General features: G+C 48.1%; 3 protein-coding genes across 4 annotated transcripts in view; all 3 read left to right on the top strand.

Annotated features, from left to right (window-relative positions):
• STX5 (syntaxin 5) overlaps positions 1-1234 on the top strand; it is a 28484-nt gene extending 27250 nt beyond the window's left edge. For both annotated transcript variants that reach the window (XM_081281376.1, XM_081281377.1), the window contains exon 11: positions 481-1234. In XM_081281376.1, the coding sequence (XP_081137502.1) occupies positions 481-640 (160 nt within the window). In that variant the 3' untranslated portion in view covers positions 641-1234. The remainder of the gene's footprint in view (positions 1-480) is intronic.
• Positions 1235-1375: 141 nt separating this feature from the next.
• Positions 1376-15030, top strand: NXF1 (nuclear RNA export factor 1). Its single transcript, XM_081281325.1, has 21 exons — positions 1376-2555; positions 5277-5460; positions 5670-5826; positions 7892-7975; positions 8081-8185; positions 8301-8381; positions 8504-8573; positions 8710-8798; positions 8912-9019; positions 9193-9302; positions 11100-11136; positions 11425-11493; positions 11571-11626; positions 11754-11861; positions 11967-12025; positions 12137-12252; positions 12393-12435; positions 12972-13044; positions 13558-13740; positions 14497-14557; positions 14693-15030. The coding sequence occupies exons 1-21, from the start codon at positions 2528-2530 to the stop codon at positions 14729-14731; spliced, it is 1860 nt and encodes a 619-aa protein (XP_081137451.1). The 5' UTR covers positions 1376-2527; the 3' UTR covers positions 14732-15030.
• TMEM223 (transmembrane protein 223) lies at positions 14980-16356 on the top strand. The gene is made up of 2 exons (XM_081281398.1): positions 14980-15431; positions 15902-16356. Exons 1-2 carry the CDS (start codon positions 15119-15121, stop codon positions 16192-16194), a joined length of 606 nt encoding a protein of 201 aa, XP_081137524.1. The 5' UTR covers positions 14980-15118; the 3' UTR covers positions 16195-16356.
• The last annotated feature ends 13 nt before the right edge of the window (positions 16357-16369 follow it).

Genomic DNA, 16369 nt, shown 5'->3' with positions numbered 1-16369 from the left:
TTTTGCAAATAAGGAAAAATGATACTTAAGGTTAAATGATTTAGAGATGTAAACTAATAAGTGGGAGAACTGGTCTTCAAATCAGAACCAAGAAATACTGCCCTACAAGAGCCTTTTCTCTTTTACTTTTTTTTTTTTTTAAATATTACTACTTGTTAAAGTCCTTACCAACTTTTTATTTTTAAATTTTTGTTGACTTATTTATTCACAGGTACCTACACAAAGCAGGAGACACTGTTGTATATTTTTATTTATATATTTGTGGTGCTTGGGATAGAACCCAGGGCTTTATGCATGCCAGGCAGACACTCTACCACTGAGCCACAGCCCCAGCCCCACGAGCCTTTTCTATAAACAAACATACACATTTTTTATTTCTACATATTGTGACCATCTTTTCCATGTCAATAAATAAGACTTCAACAGCATCTCTTTAATCCGGTGTCCTTTTGTTTCCTTCCCTCCCGGCCCTGTTCCCAGGATCGACGAGAACGTGCTAGGAGCCCAGCTGGATGTTGAGGCTGCCCATTCAGAGATCCTCAAGTACTTCCAGTCCGTCACCTCCAACAGGTGGCTTATGGTCAAAATCTTCCTCATCCTCATTGTCTTCTTCATCATCTTTGTGGTCTTCCTGGCCTGAACCCTCTTCACTCTGAGGCACTCCATGAGGGTTTGGTACCCTCCCAGAAGGGCAGGTGGCCAGTGCTGCCACTGAGCCTATGCAGGGTGCTTGGGAGAAAGGCCCTGTGTTTCCCTGGAACTGCTAAGAATGGCCACTGCCCCTGATCCCCCACCCCTTGCCTCTGGCCACCCCATACTCCCCCTCACTACCCTCAGGCCCATGGAACACATGTGGTTCTGGATTTGGATTCTGCTGTGAAGTGGCTGGAAGGGAGTAGAGACCATCTGGGGGCTGGTGAAGGAGGAGGGTTTTTTCCACCATGAGATTTTTATAAACCCTCCCCAGTCTCTCCGAAAGGAACTATTGGCAGCAAGGGAAGATGATGTCCCTCCCTTCCTTCCTGAGAGTGAGGAGAGGAAGCAAAACTGTCCCAGGGACCAACTTACCATCTGGGTTAGAACTTGGCCTCCTTCCTCTCTTCATTATGTGAGGCAGGGGGCCCTGAGCCCTTCAGCTGCCTTGCACAACCCCTGACTCTGGCTGCTGGTGACTCGATCTGCCAAATGCGCTACAGCCCGTTTCCTCTCAATTACAGCAAGACTGTCAGCCTCACTAGCCTTGTTGTCATTTCTGGGTGGGAGCGTCGAAGGGCTTCAGCAAGTAGAGTGAGCCTACTGAAGGGCTTGGGCGCTTGCTCTGAAGGGGCCCCACCGCCAACTCTGGGCAGCTTTGGGGCTTTGTACACACATCTGTTTCCAGGCAGGGACTAACCAAGCACAGCAACACCTCATTAGCATGGTAACTTCCTTTTGAAAGGGAAAGCTGGATCCCAGAGTAGGTCCCTGATTGGTGGCCTACTTAAGCACTGTTTGAACCTGTTTTATCTGCATCCTCCAACCAGTTGACCCCCAAATCTTCCTTGAACTGAATAAGAGGGAGTTATGCCTACTGCCAGAAGCAAAAGGGAAGTGAAGAATTTCTCCTCAATTTCAGCTGAGGTTCTCTCCAACCTCCTCATCAAATCCAAGACAGTCACGAAGAATGGAGAGACCTGCCCGCAATATCCTCCTTCCGAGGAGGTTACTGCACTGCTTTGTCTTTCCTGTTCACCCACAATCCACCACCGGTCACTCCAAGGGCCCCATTTCACACATTCCAAGGGAGGCTCAAGGTATAGAGAACAATCACCACACTCGGGCAAGTACTGGGCTTTTGTGGGTCGAGCCCATCTGTCTTGGCATTTAAAATTTCTCTTTCCAGCAAGTGGCCCACCTTTCCATCTGCTCTGTTGACGCGTGATGAGGGTGTAGCCGGAATGCTAGTGGTGGGTGGGGCAGTTTGTGAGGACGAAAGCTCGCCAAAATTGGTGGGCGAGGAAAGCGAGGCTTGCATCCACAGCTGGCAAGACTGAATCCCAGTAGAGATCAGTGAGGCATCACTCCCGCCCCGAAGCTCGCTCTCCATTCCTCGGAAACCTTCCGTGAGGCCTCCTTCCCAGCTCCTCTCATTTCCGGGCTGCAGCGGCCAGTTTCGTTCCAGCGCAAAGCCTGCGGTTGCGGGGTAGCTTCGACTGAGGAGCCAGGAGCGGAGAGAATCTGCAGGAGTAGAGTGGATTTGGGCGGGGCTTGGATGGCAGGAATAGGAGTAGAGTGGTTTTGGGCGGGGCTTGGATTGCAGGCCCCGCCCCTCGCGACCCTGCGTTTGCGCACGCGCATTTGGTCCGCTTCCTCCGCGTGGCCCCGCCCACAGCCGGGGGAAGTCGGGCGGCGCACTACGTGCTTCGCTATATAAATGCGGTGGCGCCCGGCGTAGAAGAGGCAAAGTGTCCGGAGCGGCAGGGCGTTCGGACGTTAGAGGCAGTCGGCTCCCTAGCCTGAGACCGCCCCCCCTGCTCTTCGCAGTGCAATGGCGGACGAGGGAAAGTCGTACAACGGTAAGTGCTGGCCCTCAGCCCCGGAGCGAGCGATCTGGATCTGGGTGGGCGGCGCCGGCCTAGGCCGCAGCCCCGGGACGGGAGGCCGCGAGGGGCCCAGCGTCTACGGGCAGCGGCGGCGGCGCGGGCCCTGCCGAGCCGAGGGCGAGACAGCCCAGGGTCACCGACGGGACTCGAGGTGGGCGCCTGGTTGTTGACTCGGGAATCCTGGCGTTGGAGGACCTGTGGCTCGGAGCGGATGGCTCAGGGTGGGGTGACAAGATTCCTTTGAACTTGGAGGGTGGTTGATGCCTGTCAGTTCAGTTGGGCGGCCTCACTCTTACTTTAATGTGAGTCTGCCCTGCTCGTGGGCTGTGCTGGTGCCCTATTTTTGACTGCGTCCAGTGGTCTTGCCCCCGCCTTCAGCCTTTGAGACTTGCCCACCAACTGGATGTTCTAGTCGGAACAACAGATTTGGGGGTCAACTGGTTGGAGGATGCAGATAAAACAGGTTCAAACAGTGCTTTATTGGTGGTTAGTCCATTGTGGTGATCAGGAGAGCATGACAACCCAGGTTTGAATCCTGCGTTGGGTACACCAAGTTTGAGCGAATTAAATTTTCAGACCTTATTTTCCACTCCCTTAATATGGCTAGAAAGAGTACCTATCTCCCAAGTTTTTGTGTTTATTTAAATGAGACTGTTCCTATCAAGTGCCTGGAGCTTAGTGGCTGGCACTGGAGAAAGTTTTAATTTGTTTTTTTGTTTTGGGCACTCAGGGATTTAGCCCAGGAGTGCTCTACCACTGAGCTACATCCCAGCTGTTTTTATTTTTAATTTTGATTCAGGGTCTCCCTAGGTTGTTGAGGGCCTTGCTAAGAAAATGAGGCTGGTCTTAAATTTGTGACCCTCCTGCCTTAGCCTTTCGGGTCCCTGGGATTACAGGTCTGTTCCACTGTAACTGGCTGAAGAAATTTTTGGTTTGTTTTTGTACTGGATATTGTTGAACCCTTAACGGCTGAGTGACATCCCCAGCCCTTTTTATTTTTTATTTTGAGACAAGTTCTCAATAAGCTGCTAAGGGTCTTGCTAAATTACTGAGGCTGGCTTTGAACTAGAAATCCTCTCTCTCAGCCTCCCAAGTTGCTGGGATTACAGGTGTGTGTGTCATTGGCACCTGGCTGGAGAAATTTTTTTTTTTTTTTTTTTTTTTTTTTTGGTACTGGGGATTGAACCCAGGGGAACTTCACTTAGCCGCATCCCCAGCGCCCTTTTTTTACATTTTATGTAGAGACAGAGTCTCACTGAGTTATTTAGGGCCTTGATAAGTAGCTGAGGCTGGCTTTGAACTAGAAATCCTCCTGTCTCAGCCTCCTGAGCCGATGGGATTTTACAGGCAGTGCCACCATGCCCGGGCTTGGAGAAAGTTCTTAATGAAAATCGGCTGCAGCTTTTATTCATTTCTCTTCTCCTAGGGTTATTTGTTGAATTTCATTGTTTACATAGTACTAGGTATTAGGTAGACTTCCTTGGATTTTTTTTTTTCTTTTCCCCTTCTGTGTGTTTGTGCGTGTGTGTGTGTGTGTGTGTGTGTGTGTGTGTGGCTAGAGATCAAACCTAGGGCCTCACTGGTGCTAGGGAAGTGCTCTAGGAGTCAGGCCATAATCTTTGTTTGTTTTTGTTTTTACTGGGGATTGAACCCAGCCAATCTTTACCTCCGAATTGCATCCCTGGCTCTTTTTATTTTATTGTTATTATTATATTATTAATATTATCATTATTATTTTGGTACCCAGGATTGAATCCAGGGGTGTTCAACAACTGAGCCACATCCCCAGCCCTTTTTTTATATTTAGAGATAAGGTCTCGAGATCTTTGAACTCGCGATCCTCCTGCCTCAGCCTCTCAAGCCGCTGGGATGACAGGAGTGCACTATTGTATCCCTCTCAGGCCATACATTTCAGGAGCCTTGGTTAAGCACTCTAAAGTGATGCTGCCACCAGACCTGAGCCAAAAAGTTGTCTCCTGAGTTAAAGGGCATTCCTAGTCAAAGAAGCCAATCATTTTACAAACTTCACAGTGGCCGTTTGAGAACAAGATTTTTTAAAAATATTTATTCTTTAGTTGTAGTTGGACACAACACCTTTATTTTGTTTATTTATTTTTATGTGGTGCTGAGAATCGAACCCAGGGCCCTGCACTTGCTAGGCGAGCACTCTACCGCTGAGCCAAAACCCCAGCCCTGAGAACAAGATTTTTTAGGAGGCCCTTAAATTGGTGGTATTTGTGACCAGTGTTTGTATTGTTTAGGCAAGAGAAATACTGAGTGGTAGGTCCCAAGTGGCTTTCAGGGGTCTGATTTGTGGCTAGTTACATGTTTGGGCTGCTTACACTTCTACATTCTGCCTCTTTTTATAGTTCTGGTTTTTGCTTCATTTTTCAAAAACTCAATCCTGTTTCCCTGATATGATACTGCCATCCCAGAGTGGGTTCTTTCCTTTGGACAGGCAGAGGCACTTGTGTGGAGATGGCTTCTGTAGTTAATGTGTATCTTTCCCAGTAGTGCAGAGTGCTAGAATCTGCAATTGCTACTCCAGTGATGTATTTACTAAATTTTTAAGGAATTTTTTTTCAGTGCAAGGGGTTGAACCTAGGGCCTCACACATGCTAGGGAAGCACTTTACTACTGAGATACTTCCGCACTCCGTATATTTACTAGTTTGTGTACCTATTTCACTTCCAGAGCATGATGACCGTGTTAGTTTCCCTCAAAGAAGAAAGAAAGGCCGGGGTCCTTTCCGGTGGAAGTATGGTGAGGGGAACCGTCGGTCAGGACGAGGTGGTTCTGGTGTTCAGTCTTCTCGGCTGGAGGAAGATGATGGAGATGTGGCAATGAGTGATGCTCAGGATGGTCCCCGCGTACGATAGTAAGTGACCAATTGGTCTGCTTTGAATTTAATAACCTACTAGATTATATAGCTTTATTATTGTCCTTGTCATTGCTTTTCCCACCTAGAATGATAAACATGTCAAGACCATCTTAATAGTTGAACAGTCTTAATTATAGTCCTGCTAACAGTGCAGGATGGTTTTTTTTCTAATAGTTATGAACTTTTAATTCTCTACTTCCCCACAGCAACCCGTATGCCACCCGAACTAACCGTCGGGGTGATACTTGGCATGATCGAGGAGGTCGCATTCACATTACTGTGCGGAGAGACAGAGCTCCTCCAGAGAGAGGAGGGGCTGGCACCAGTCAGGATGGGTCCTCTAAGAACTGGTTCAAGATTACAGTGAGTACCTTAGTGTAGGAGGCTGGAGTCAGAATGAAAATTATTACTTTTTTTCCCCATAAAAATTCCTTTTTTTTTTTTTGGCTGCTTACTTCATACTTCACAATTAGGTATCCTTTCTTTCTCCTTTAGAAACAGGATTTTTTTTTTTTTTTTGGCTGGGTATGGTAATCTCAGCAACTCCTGCCAGAGGCGGGTGGATCACAAGTTTAAGGACAGTCTCAGTAGTTTGACAAGACTCTGAGCAACTTAGTGAGAGCCTGTCTCAAAATAAAAATGACTGGAGATTAGCTCAGTGATAAAATGCCCTTGAGATCATTCCCCAGCCACTGACCCCCAACCAATATTTTTTTTCCCTTTTCTTTTTTTTTTTTTTTAAAGAGAGAGAGAGGGAGGAGAGAGAGTGAGAGAGAGAGAGAATTTTTAATATTTATTTTTTAGTTCTCGGCGGACACAACATCTTTGTTGGTATGTGGTGCTGAGGATCGAACCCGGGCCGCACGCATGCCAGGCGAGCGCGCTACCGCTTGAGCCACATCCCCAGCCCTCCCTTTTCTTTTTTCAGTACTGGGGATTGAATTCAGAATTGCACATGCTAGGCAAGTACTGTACCACTGAGCTACATCCCCAGTTAGAATCACTATGTTAGAACACCAAACGGCAGGTTCAGGGAAAGTTCAGTGGGGATAGACAACAGAGTAGAATGAAAATGTAACTGGTTGGGAGGTAGAATAACTCCTCTGGATAGCCTCATTTGGTTCAAGCTGAGTGTAGGGCTTGGAGTTCTCTAAGGTGTAGGCAAGGTATAAATTATACCTTGGAGCTTTTAGAATTTAAAAAATGATACTTTTGAGGAATAATAAGTGTAAGTGAACAGAAATTCACATGTGTCTTAGGTGGAAAACTTGTGATTGGGCTGGGGTTGTGGTTCAGAGGTAGAGCGCTTGCCTACCATGCGTGAGGCACTGGGTTCAATCCTCAGCACCACATAAAAATACAATAAAGATATTGTGTCCACCTATAACTAAAAAATAAATATTTAAAAAATAAAAAAACATGGGGCTGAGATTGTGGCTCAGTGGTAAGGTGCTCGCCTAGCATTGGCGAGGCATGGGTTCTATCCTCAGCATCATATAAAAATAAAGGCATTGTGTTGTGTCCGTCTATACCTAAAAAAAAAGAAAAAAGAAAAAAAAAAGCTTGTGATTGATTTTTTTTTTTTCTTTTGCTGAGGATTGAACCTAGGGCTTCCTGCATGCGAGGCAAGTGTTGTACTACTGAACTGCATCCACAGCTATTTTATATTATTTTATTTTTGGTCCCAGGAATTGAACTCAAGGGCACTTGACCATTGAACCACATCCCCAAAACCTATTTTGTTTAGAGAGAGGGTCTCACTGAGTTGCTTAGTACCTCACAGTTGCTGAGGCTGGCTTTGAACTCACAATTCTCCCATCTCAGCCTCCCAAGTCACTGGGATTATAGGCGTGCACCACTGCACTGGCTTATTTTATTTTATTTTTGAGATAGGGTCTTGATAAATTGCCTAGACTGGCCACAAACTTGTGATCCTCCTGTCTCAGCCTCCCAAGTAGTTTGACATGAAGACATGCACCACCACACCTGACCAACTTGTCTTTTCTTTATAAAACCTTTTTGGTTTTTGGTGTGTTTTGTTTTCATTCATTTATGATACTGGGAATTGAACCCAGTGGTGTTCTACCACTGAGCTACATCCCCAGCCTTTTTTATTTTTTATTTTAAGACAAGGACTTACTAAATTGCCCATGCTGGCCTGGAACTTGAGAACCTCCTGCCTCAGCTTCCCAAGTTGCTGGTGTTACAGGCATGCATGACCATGCCCTGCCTTTTTCCTTTTTGTGGTTCTGGGAATGTGCTTGGGACCTTGATCTTTTTAGGCACCTGCTTTACCACTGAGCTATGCCTCCAGCCCTAGAAAACAATTTAAAGCTCCGCAGAAGGTACAAAAGGAGTGCTGGGTTGAGACAGCTGTTCAACCTTATTTACATGGTGTTCTCTTCTGTTTGCTCTCTCTCTCTTCTAGATTCCTTGTGGCAAAAAGTATGACAAAGCTTGGCTTCTGAACATGATTCAGAGCAAATGCAGTGTCCCTTTCACCCCCATTGAGGTAAGATAAGGACTGAGTGGCTGACTGGGCACCAGAGACAGTATGGGCCCAGCTGGGTAAGGTGCTCTTGATTCAAGTCTAATGCTCTTGTTTCCTCTTTTTAAGTTTCATTATGAGAGCACCCGGGCCCAGTTTTTTGTGGAGGATTCCAGCACTGCCTCTGCATTAAAAGCTATCAACTATAAGATTGTGGGTCAGGATAACCGAAGGGTAGGTGTAAAGGCCCTAGTTTGGCTGATGGTGGGAACTGCTACACAGGACAGGGACAGTTCTTGGTCCTGGGGCTTTCCCTGGAGTTTACTCTTTCTTTGTGTCTTCTCTCCAGATACCTATCATCATCAACCCCTCTGCTCCACCCTATGTTGTACAAAATGAACTGAAGCCAGAACAAGTAGAGCAGCTAAAGGTGAGGCCAGCTCAAGTAACGTGTGTTTCAACCAAGTCTTACTTCTCACACCTACCCACCCACTCATCCCAACATGCCCATTTAGCCCCATTGACCACTAAATCCTTTGTCTTCCTGTGTAGCTTATTATGAGCAAACGTTATGATGGTTCCCAACAAGCACTTGATCTCAAGGGCCTTCGTTCAGACCCAGGTATGTCTGACAATAGATTCTCAGCTAGATGGAGACAGAATGGGATTTTTCACCCAGGGAAAGTTTGAGGATGATTTAGTGCTAATGCTGATGTGACAAGTCCTCTCAGACTTCCCTTTCTTTCTGCTTTCTGAAGATTTGGTGGCCCAGAACATTGATGTTGTCCTGCATCGAAGAAGCTGTATGGCGGCTACCCTACGAATCATTGAAGAAAACATCCCTGAGGTGAGGCTTTGGGCCCAGTATTAAACATGAGGAAGCAGGGAGGGAGACGTAGGATGGGATAGGGTGATCTACTCACTGGTTACCTTTCTTCTAAACTCTTTTCTACTCAACAGCTTTTATCTTTGAACTTGAGCAACAACAGGCTTTACAGGCTGGATGTCATGTCCAGCATTGTGCAGAAGGCATCCAACCTGAAGATCTTAAATCTCTCTGGAAATGAAGTGAGGACTGATAGTTTGATGTGGTTTTGATGGGGTAGCAGAGGATGGGGAGGGCATGCTTGACTGGCAGGAAGTAAAAGGGAGACCTTAGGAGGATAGGGATTAGAGGTGTAAGGATCTACCTGTTTTCCTCACCACATCCATTTCCTCCTTGTTTTCTTCCTCCTTTGCAGTTGAAGTCTGAGCGGGAGTTGGATAAGATAAAAGGGCTGAAGCTGGAAGAGCTGTGGCTTGATGGAAATCCCCTGTGTGACAGTTTCCAAGACCAGTCTACCTACATCAGGTCAGTCATAGCCTCTGTTTCCCTCCTGGGGACCTTCAACCCCTGGGAGGCTGAGTTAATGCACCCTGACCAGTGCCTGTCTGCAGGAGATGTGCAGCCCTGAGCTGGAACCACTTGTCCTTTGGGAGGACCACACGCTCCTCCTTTTCGTCTGTCTGTGTCTCTCAGCTTTGTCCCAAAATCCCTTCTTTTTTCTCACCTGATTACTGTTTGCTGGTTCTATGGCCTTTCTCCTTCCTTCCTGAACACAGCCTTTTCTAGACTCTCCCTACCCTATTGTTCCAGGAAGGACACCTCCTCATTTCTACTTTGACTGGGGGGTGTCTTGTATATTCCCCATCCATGGGGTTACCTTGGGCTAAGAGCCTGGAATCCTTAGGCTGAGAAAGCCCTCCCTAACTGGGACTTCCTACTGAGATGGGCCTTTCTCCTCTTTGTCCTTTGATGACCCCTCTTGCATTGCACCAAGAGGGACACTATTCTCACAAGCTACTTGTCCAAGGCTGTAGTCTGGACTTTCCTGCCCATGCTAAGGTTGAAGCCTCCTGGAGGCTGGTACTATGCCATATGTCTCTCTCACCCAGTGCTGTGAGCTGGGCCCTCCCTGGAGAAGAAACCTGGGTTTCCCAAAGCCTGTGACCAGAGCCGGGGCCCCGCCAGCAGGCGAGGGGATCCTAAGGCAGATGCTGGGCGTGGAGGCCACGGGGGCATTGGCTACCAAGGAGACGGAGAACTGACCCTCTCGGGGGCAATGCCCCTCCCTCACTCGCACACCTCACATCACCCTGTTTGGCCCCGGAGGATGGCTGGTTAGCCAGAGACGGGTAAGATTCCTCAGGGAAGGAACAACCTAAGACAGGCACAGTCGCAGAGGGGCCATCAGGAGAGAACTTGGGGGCCAACAGAGGTGGGGCACAGAACCTCACCCCCCCAACTTTGCAGGGGCCTGAAACTTCACCCCTTCTGAGGGAGGTCTCCTGCCCCCATGGCTGCTTTGCTTCCCACGCCCAGCTCAGATCGGGACCCAGGTAGCAGACAGAGGCCTGGCCAACAGCAGCTGCCCACCCGCCACAGCAGGATTTGCTTTCTGATTTTACCTTGGACCACAGGGAAAGGGCAGCTTAAGGAAAGGGCTGTGTTAGGATGTTTTTCTTGTTTTCCCCCTTCTCTTCCTTATGCCTCTTTGCCTGTGGTTCTTTCCCTTTTTCTTTGCTTTCTCTTTCCTTTTCTTCTCTTTTCTCTCCTATCTTTCCCCTGTCCCTGCTCCACCCTACCTTTATTTCTTTCTTCTTTCCTCTCTTCCTTTGCCTCCTTTGCTCCTGAGCCCCACCTTGCTCATCTCCTTGCCCCAACATCCTGTGCCATCCCTGTGGTGTGTTCTGGTCTTGGCCAAGGCCAGACCTGGCAGAACCGATGGATACCTGGTGAGGCAGCGGAGCCCATGGGCTCCCACCCCATTCCCTCCTCCCGGGGCTGCACAGGTGAGTAGGTGGAAGGTAAGGGGGGCAAGAAGGGGGAAGGAGGTCCTGGGCTTAAAGCCTGGGCTGGGAGTGCTGCTCCTGTGGCACTCAGGGTCAGGCAGAGAGAAAAGAGACAGCCTTCAAGGTAGTCCAGTCTGGGTGCCCCAGGTGAGGTGGGGCTTGGGGCTACTTTTCTCTAAGTACAGGCTGGGGAGGAGCCGGGCGATGAGCAATGGGACGGGCTGTCCCTTGGGTGTTGATGTTGTTTGCTCCTAGAGCAGCCCAGGAGGCATTGGTGGCTCTGAAGCATCACTCACTTCTGTCCCGTTCTTGACAGCGCCATTCGCGAACGATTTCCCAAGTTACTACGCCTGGTAAGTCTAAACTTTTCTCTTCTAATAAGCATGGCACCTTCTTCTCCTAAGATTGTTCCTACATGACCATTAATCTGGAGTCATGCATGGATCCCTTTGAGAATTTGATAAAGATGATAATCCTTCCCAGAGAAATGCCTGTAGGCTGAATTTTCATACTCAGGATTCCTGGATACTTTTCATGCTTCTTTAACACTTGACTGCTGACCCTTCACTCTTAGCCCTCATCTTCTTACACATCTAGCCATTTTTCTTTAGTTTATACTCAGTTTTCATTTCTTTCCACAGGATGGCCATGAGTTGCCCCCACCAATTGCCTTTGATGTTGAAGCCCCCACAATGTTGCCACCCTGCAAGGTGAGGAGTGGGGATGGAGTTAGAACATGTGTGGGGAGAGAACTGCTTCCATGTTCCTAATGTCTTTTTCATTCCAGGGAAGCTATTTTGGAACGGAGAACCTAAAGAGTCTGGTTCTGCACTTTCTGCAGCAGTAAGTATCCTAGGGCCCCTGAGGCTGGGGAAAGTGGGAGGCCCAAGCACAGCTCACTTTTGGGAGCTACTGTGTCTTCTTTCCACAGGAGTTCAGACATTTCCTTTTCTTTCCCCCCCCCTCATAGATACTATGCAATTTATGACTCTGGAGACCGGCAGGGGCTTTTGGATGCCTACCATGATGGGGCCTGCTGCTCACTAAGCATTCCAATCACGACCCATAACCCTGCCCGGTGAGTCTCATATCCCAGCACCTGCCCAGGACCACAGGATTTCCCCAGAAGATACATAGGCCACACTGCTCTGACCACCACCTCCTTTTCTTCCTTTTCCCACAGAAGCAACTTGGCAGAATACATCAAGGACAGCAGAAATGTGAAAAGGATTAAAGACCCACGTAAGTGTGCGATATGGGCAAGATAGGATGGGAGCAGAAAATGGGAAGGAATCTGAGAGCTCAGGAGTACGTGGCTGTCCCAACTTTGCTTTTTCCTCCTTCTGCCCATAGCCACGCGGTTCCGGTTGCTGAAACACACACGTCTCAACGTTGTCGCCTTCCTCAATGAGTTGCCCAAAACTCAGCATGACATCAATTCCTTTGTGGTAGACATAAGTGCCCAGACAGTAAGCATGTATTTCTGCCCTTATAGAAGCCTAGCATTGGGTGGAGGGCATAGCAGGGGCAGCATTTATAAGAGTGTGGGGTAGGGTGCTCAAGCTCTGGTTAGAAATCTGTATCACACCTGGTACATCTTCTCTTCCAGAGCACATTGCTGTGTTTTTCTGTCAATGGGGTCTTCAAGGAAGGTGAGAATATTTTGAGTTCTGAGTTTGTGGTGGGGTCCCTCCCTCAGCAAGAATCTTTCTTGGTATTCTTAGCTTCCCAACTACCTTCTTTTCTTTCCTGGCCTCCTTCACCATTCTGCCCAAGCCATTTTTGCTTAGCCTGCCTTCTTTACCTGTCTTATCTGCAATGTGGGAAAAGTCTAGGGATTAGGCAGATCCAGACTGTGAAGTCAGGCAGGTCTTAGTTTCCTTCCAGTCTTGGTTCTATGGTTCTGTGGGAAAACTGCATTAACTCTGAGCTTCAAATGCTTAATTTGTAAGATGGGGTTTAATAATAACCCACTCATAGGGTGTGAAATGACTTGGAAAGTGCTTAACCCAAGGCCTGGCATGTGTGCTCTCTGACCTTTCACCAACCATTGCTCCCCTATTAAACACAATCATCCCAATTTGGCCCACTTAGTGTTTTTTGTATCAAAGACCACAGTTTGAGAACCTGTTTATAAGTATAAAACATAAGTGATTCTAAGTGGTCATTGCTGCTGTTCTCACTGTAGTGGATGGAAAATCTCGAGATCCTTTGAGAGCCTTCACGAGGACATTCATTGCTGTTCCTGCTAGTAATTCAGGGTAAGTGTTTTGCTTACTACACTGGGTATACCAGACCCAGTACCTGGTCAGCAGTGTGGAAACTGGAAGCCAGTCAGTCCTCAGGGTGTCTTCAAAATTTCACAAAGGCAGCAGGAATCAGGAGGCTGCTGTAGTGGTTAAGTACTTGGCTCTAGCGTTAGACCATCTGGGTTTTCATAGTGGCTCCATCACTTTTAGCTATAGCCAACTTTCCTCATCTGGAAATTTTTATAACAATATTTACTGCCTAAGTTTGTTATAAAAATAAACAAAAGAGTAACAACTCTCCATGGATTAGGGGAGAATGTATAACTCTAGTATTTGGGAGATAATCCTAAACATGGAGTCCATTAGAAGAAGGAACAAATGATAAAAAGCAACAGCTAAGACTGGGAGGAGACCATATAGGTATTGAAATAATTTGAGTGTCAAATGTCAGAGAATAGCGGTGATGTTGGGGAGCAGTGAGGTTATTTGTCCGTCCAGTTGTTTAAGGTGCTCTTTGTCTCCAAGGTTATGTATTGTTAATGATGAGCTATTTGTGCGGAATGCCAGCCCTGAAGAGATCCAAAGAGCCTTTGCCATGCCTGCACCCACACCTTCCTCCAGCCCTGTGCCCACCCTCTCCCCGGAACAGCAGGAAATGTTACAGGCGTTCTCTACCCAGTCTGGCATGAACCTCGAGTGGTCCCAGAAGTGAGTGCTGTACCTACAGGACAGGGGTAAACTGAGGTGGGACTGGTAGAGAATGATGAGTACTCCTGAAATTTTAAAAGCCAAAACCGTTTAGTTCCTTAAAATACAAACCAAGTGAGGTGGTGCATGCCTGGAATCCCAGTGGCTTGGGAGGCTGAGGCAGAAGTATTGCAAGTTCAAGGCTAACCTCAGCAATTTAGTGGGACACTCTCAAAAATAAAAAGTATGGGCTGGGGATATAGCTCAGTTGGTAGTGTACTTGCATGGCATGCACAAGGCCCTGGGTTTAATCCCCAGCACCACACACACACATAAAAAGGACTAGGGATGTAGCTCAGTACTTAAGTGCCCTGGGCTCAATTCCTAGGGCCAAAAAACTGGGCACAGTGGTCCATACATGGAAACTGAGCTACTTGGGAGACTAAAGCAGGAGGATTCCCAGTTTGAGGCCAGACTGGGCAACTTGTCAAGATAAAAAGTACTAGGATGCAGCTCAGTGGTAGAAAGTCCCTAAGTTTAATTCCCTATACTGGGGATAAAGTGAGGTGGGGTGGTGCATGCTTATAATCACAGCTACTTGAGGCAGGGGGATCACAAGTTGAAGGCCAAAAGGGCTGAAAATCACATTTTTAAGTGCAAGTACAGCAGATAATTGTTGGTGGTGAGTATCTCTGGAGGATGGCTTCTGAAATAGCCCTTAGTGTTCAGGGTGAGTACATTTTGGTTCTCATGGAACTTCCTGTTCTTCGCTGCCAGGTGCCTTCAGGACAACAACTGGGACTATACTAGATCTGCCCAAGCCTTCACTCATCTCAAGGTAAGATTTGGGAATACTGTGGCAAAAAGACAGGGCTCTCTGAGCCTTGGAGAAGGTTAAGTGAGGGTCAAATGAGTAAGGCATTGGGGACAGGAAAGGGACACCTGGCTGTACTGACCTTTTATTTTTTTCCAGGCTAAGGGTGAAATCCCAGAAGTTGCATTCATGAAGTGATCCATAGTTGTGCTCCAGAAGTGCGTGTGTAAATAGCCCTTGGATATTATTGTATGGTTGTCATCCTTTGCCTTCTGTCCGGCCGGAGGCCACCCTGTGACTGTGACTGAGGAGGGAGGTCTGTGGATCCCGCTCCTCACCTGCCTTCTGGAAGACTTCCAGAAGATTGAGCCTCACTGGTGCCAGGAAGCCAAAGCTCACTTTGTAGAACTGACACTAAACTACCCGAAGGACTTAGGTGCTTTGTGTACTTAGCCCCAGGATTCCCCTTACTTTTTAAGATAAAGAGTGATATTGTATTTTGCCTCTGCGTTCTGGATTGCTTCTCGTGGCGGGCGGGGCCTCGGCAGGAAGTCCCGCCTCTGAAGCAGAAGTGGCCTGCCCGCCATGGCGGCAGCTTGGAGGTGTTCTCATGGGCTGCTTGTGGCGCTGCGGCTCCTGCCCACGCGCCAGGCCCTGCACCACGCGACCCCGGCGCAGGATGTGCTACTCTTCGAGCATGAGCGGGGCCGGTTCTTCACTATTCTCGGATTCTTCTGTGCCGGCCAGGGCATCTTCTGGGCCTCCCTGGCCTTGACAGCTTGGTCTGCACCCCCGGTCCAGGCGCGACCCCTGGATGCAGAGGCCCCAGACCGCGGCCGCTTGGACCTGCGCGCTGTGCTCTGGCGCTATGGGCTGGCTGTCAGCTGCGGTGCCATCGGTAAGGCGTGGGCCGGCTTCTCTACCCGGAACGGGGCAGTGGGCTCTAGGCTCAGACAAGGAGAGATGAGCAGAAGAGGGCGCTGCAGTCCCTGGGTGCCACATCCTCTCAGCGCTCTGTCCTTGAGCAAATTTTAAGTTTTTTTTTTTTTTTTTTTTTTTAATTTTAATATTTTTTAGTTTTCAGCGGACACAACATCTTTGTATGTGGTGCTGAGGATCGAACCTGGGCCGCACGCATGCCAGGCGAGCACGCTACTGCTTGAGCCACATCCCCAGCCCGCAAATTTAAGTTTTAAGCCCTTTTCCTGAGTTTTAAAATGGGGATAGACATCGCCTAGAAGTTTGTTAGATATAAGAGGTTCTCACTCAAAAATGTTAGTCACACTCATATCTTTTACTCAAAGGGAAAGGGTTGGTGTGTGTCCTTTCAGTGAACACACCTCACCCCACTGCTGTGCTCTTCTGTAGGGACCCTGGTACTGGGTGCTGGTCTTCTCTTCTCTCTACGATCTGTGCGTTCAGTGATGCTTCGAGCAGGAGGGCAGCAGGTGACCCTGACCACTCATGCCCCTTTTGGCTTGGGAGCCCCTTTCACCGTCCCCTTGAACCAGGTATCCTGCATGGCCCACCGAGGAGAAGTCCCTGCTATGCTGCCTCTGAAGATCAAAGGCCATCGCTTCTATTTCCTCTTGGACAAAGCTGGACACTTCCCCAACGTTCAGCTCTTTGACAACACTGTGGGTACCTACCGGAGCTTGTAAGAAGCCACCTTGGGTCTTTCACTCCCTCTCAGAAGGAGACAAAAAAAAAAAAAGGGAAAACAAAACAAAATTGAACCTTATGGATGAGGTGACAACCAGGGTCACCAAGGGGGAACCTAAGATTCAATAGTAACAATTAAAAGAGGAGTTGTCTAAAGGGAAGTTGCCTGATCCA

The sequence above is a fragment of the Spermophilus citellus genome (genome assembly GCF_964194105.1).
Source record: "Spermophilus citellus genome assembly, chromosome: 2".
Lineage (NCBI taxonomy): Eukaryota > Metazoa > Chordata > Mammalia > Rodentia > Sciuridae > Spermophilus > Spermophilus citellus.
This window is presented reverse-complemented; position numbering and strand designations above follow the sequence as displayed.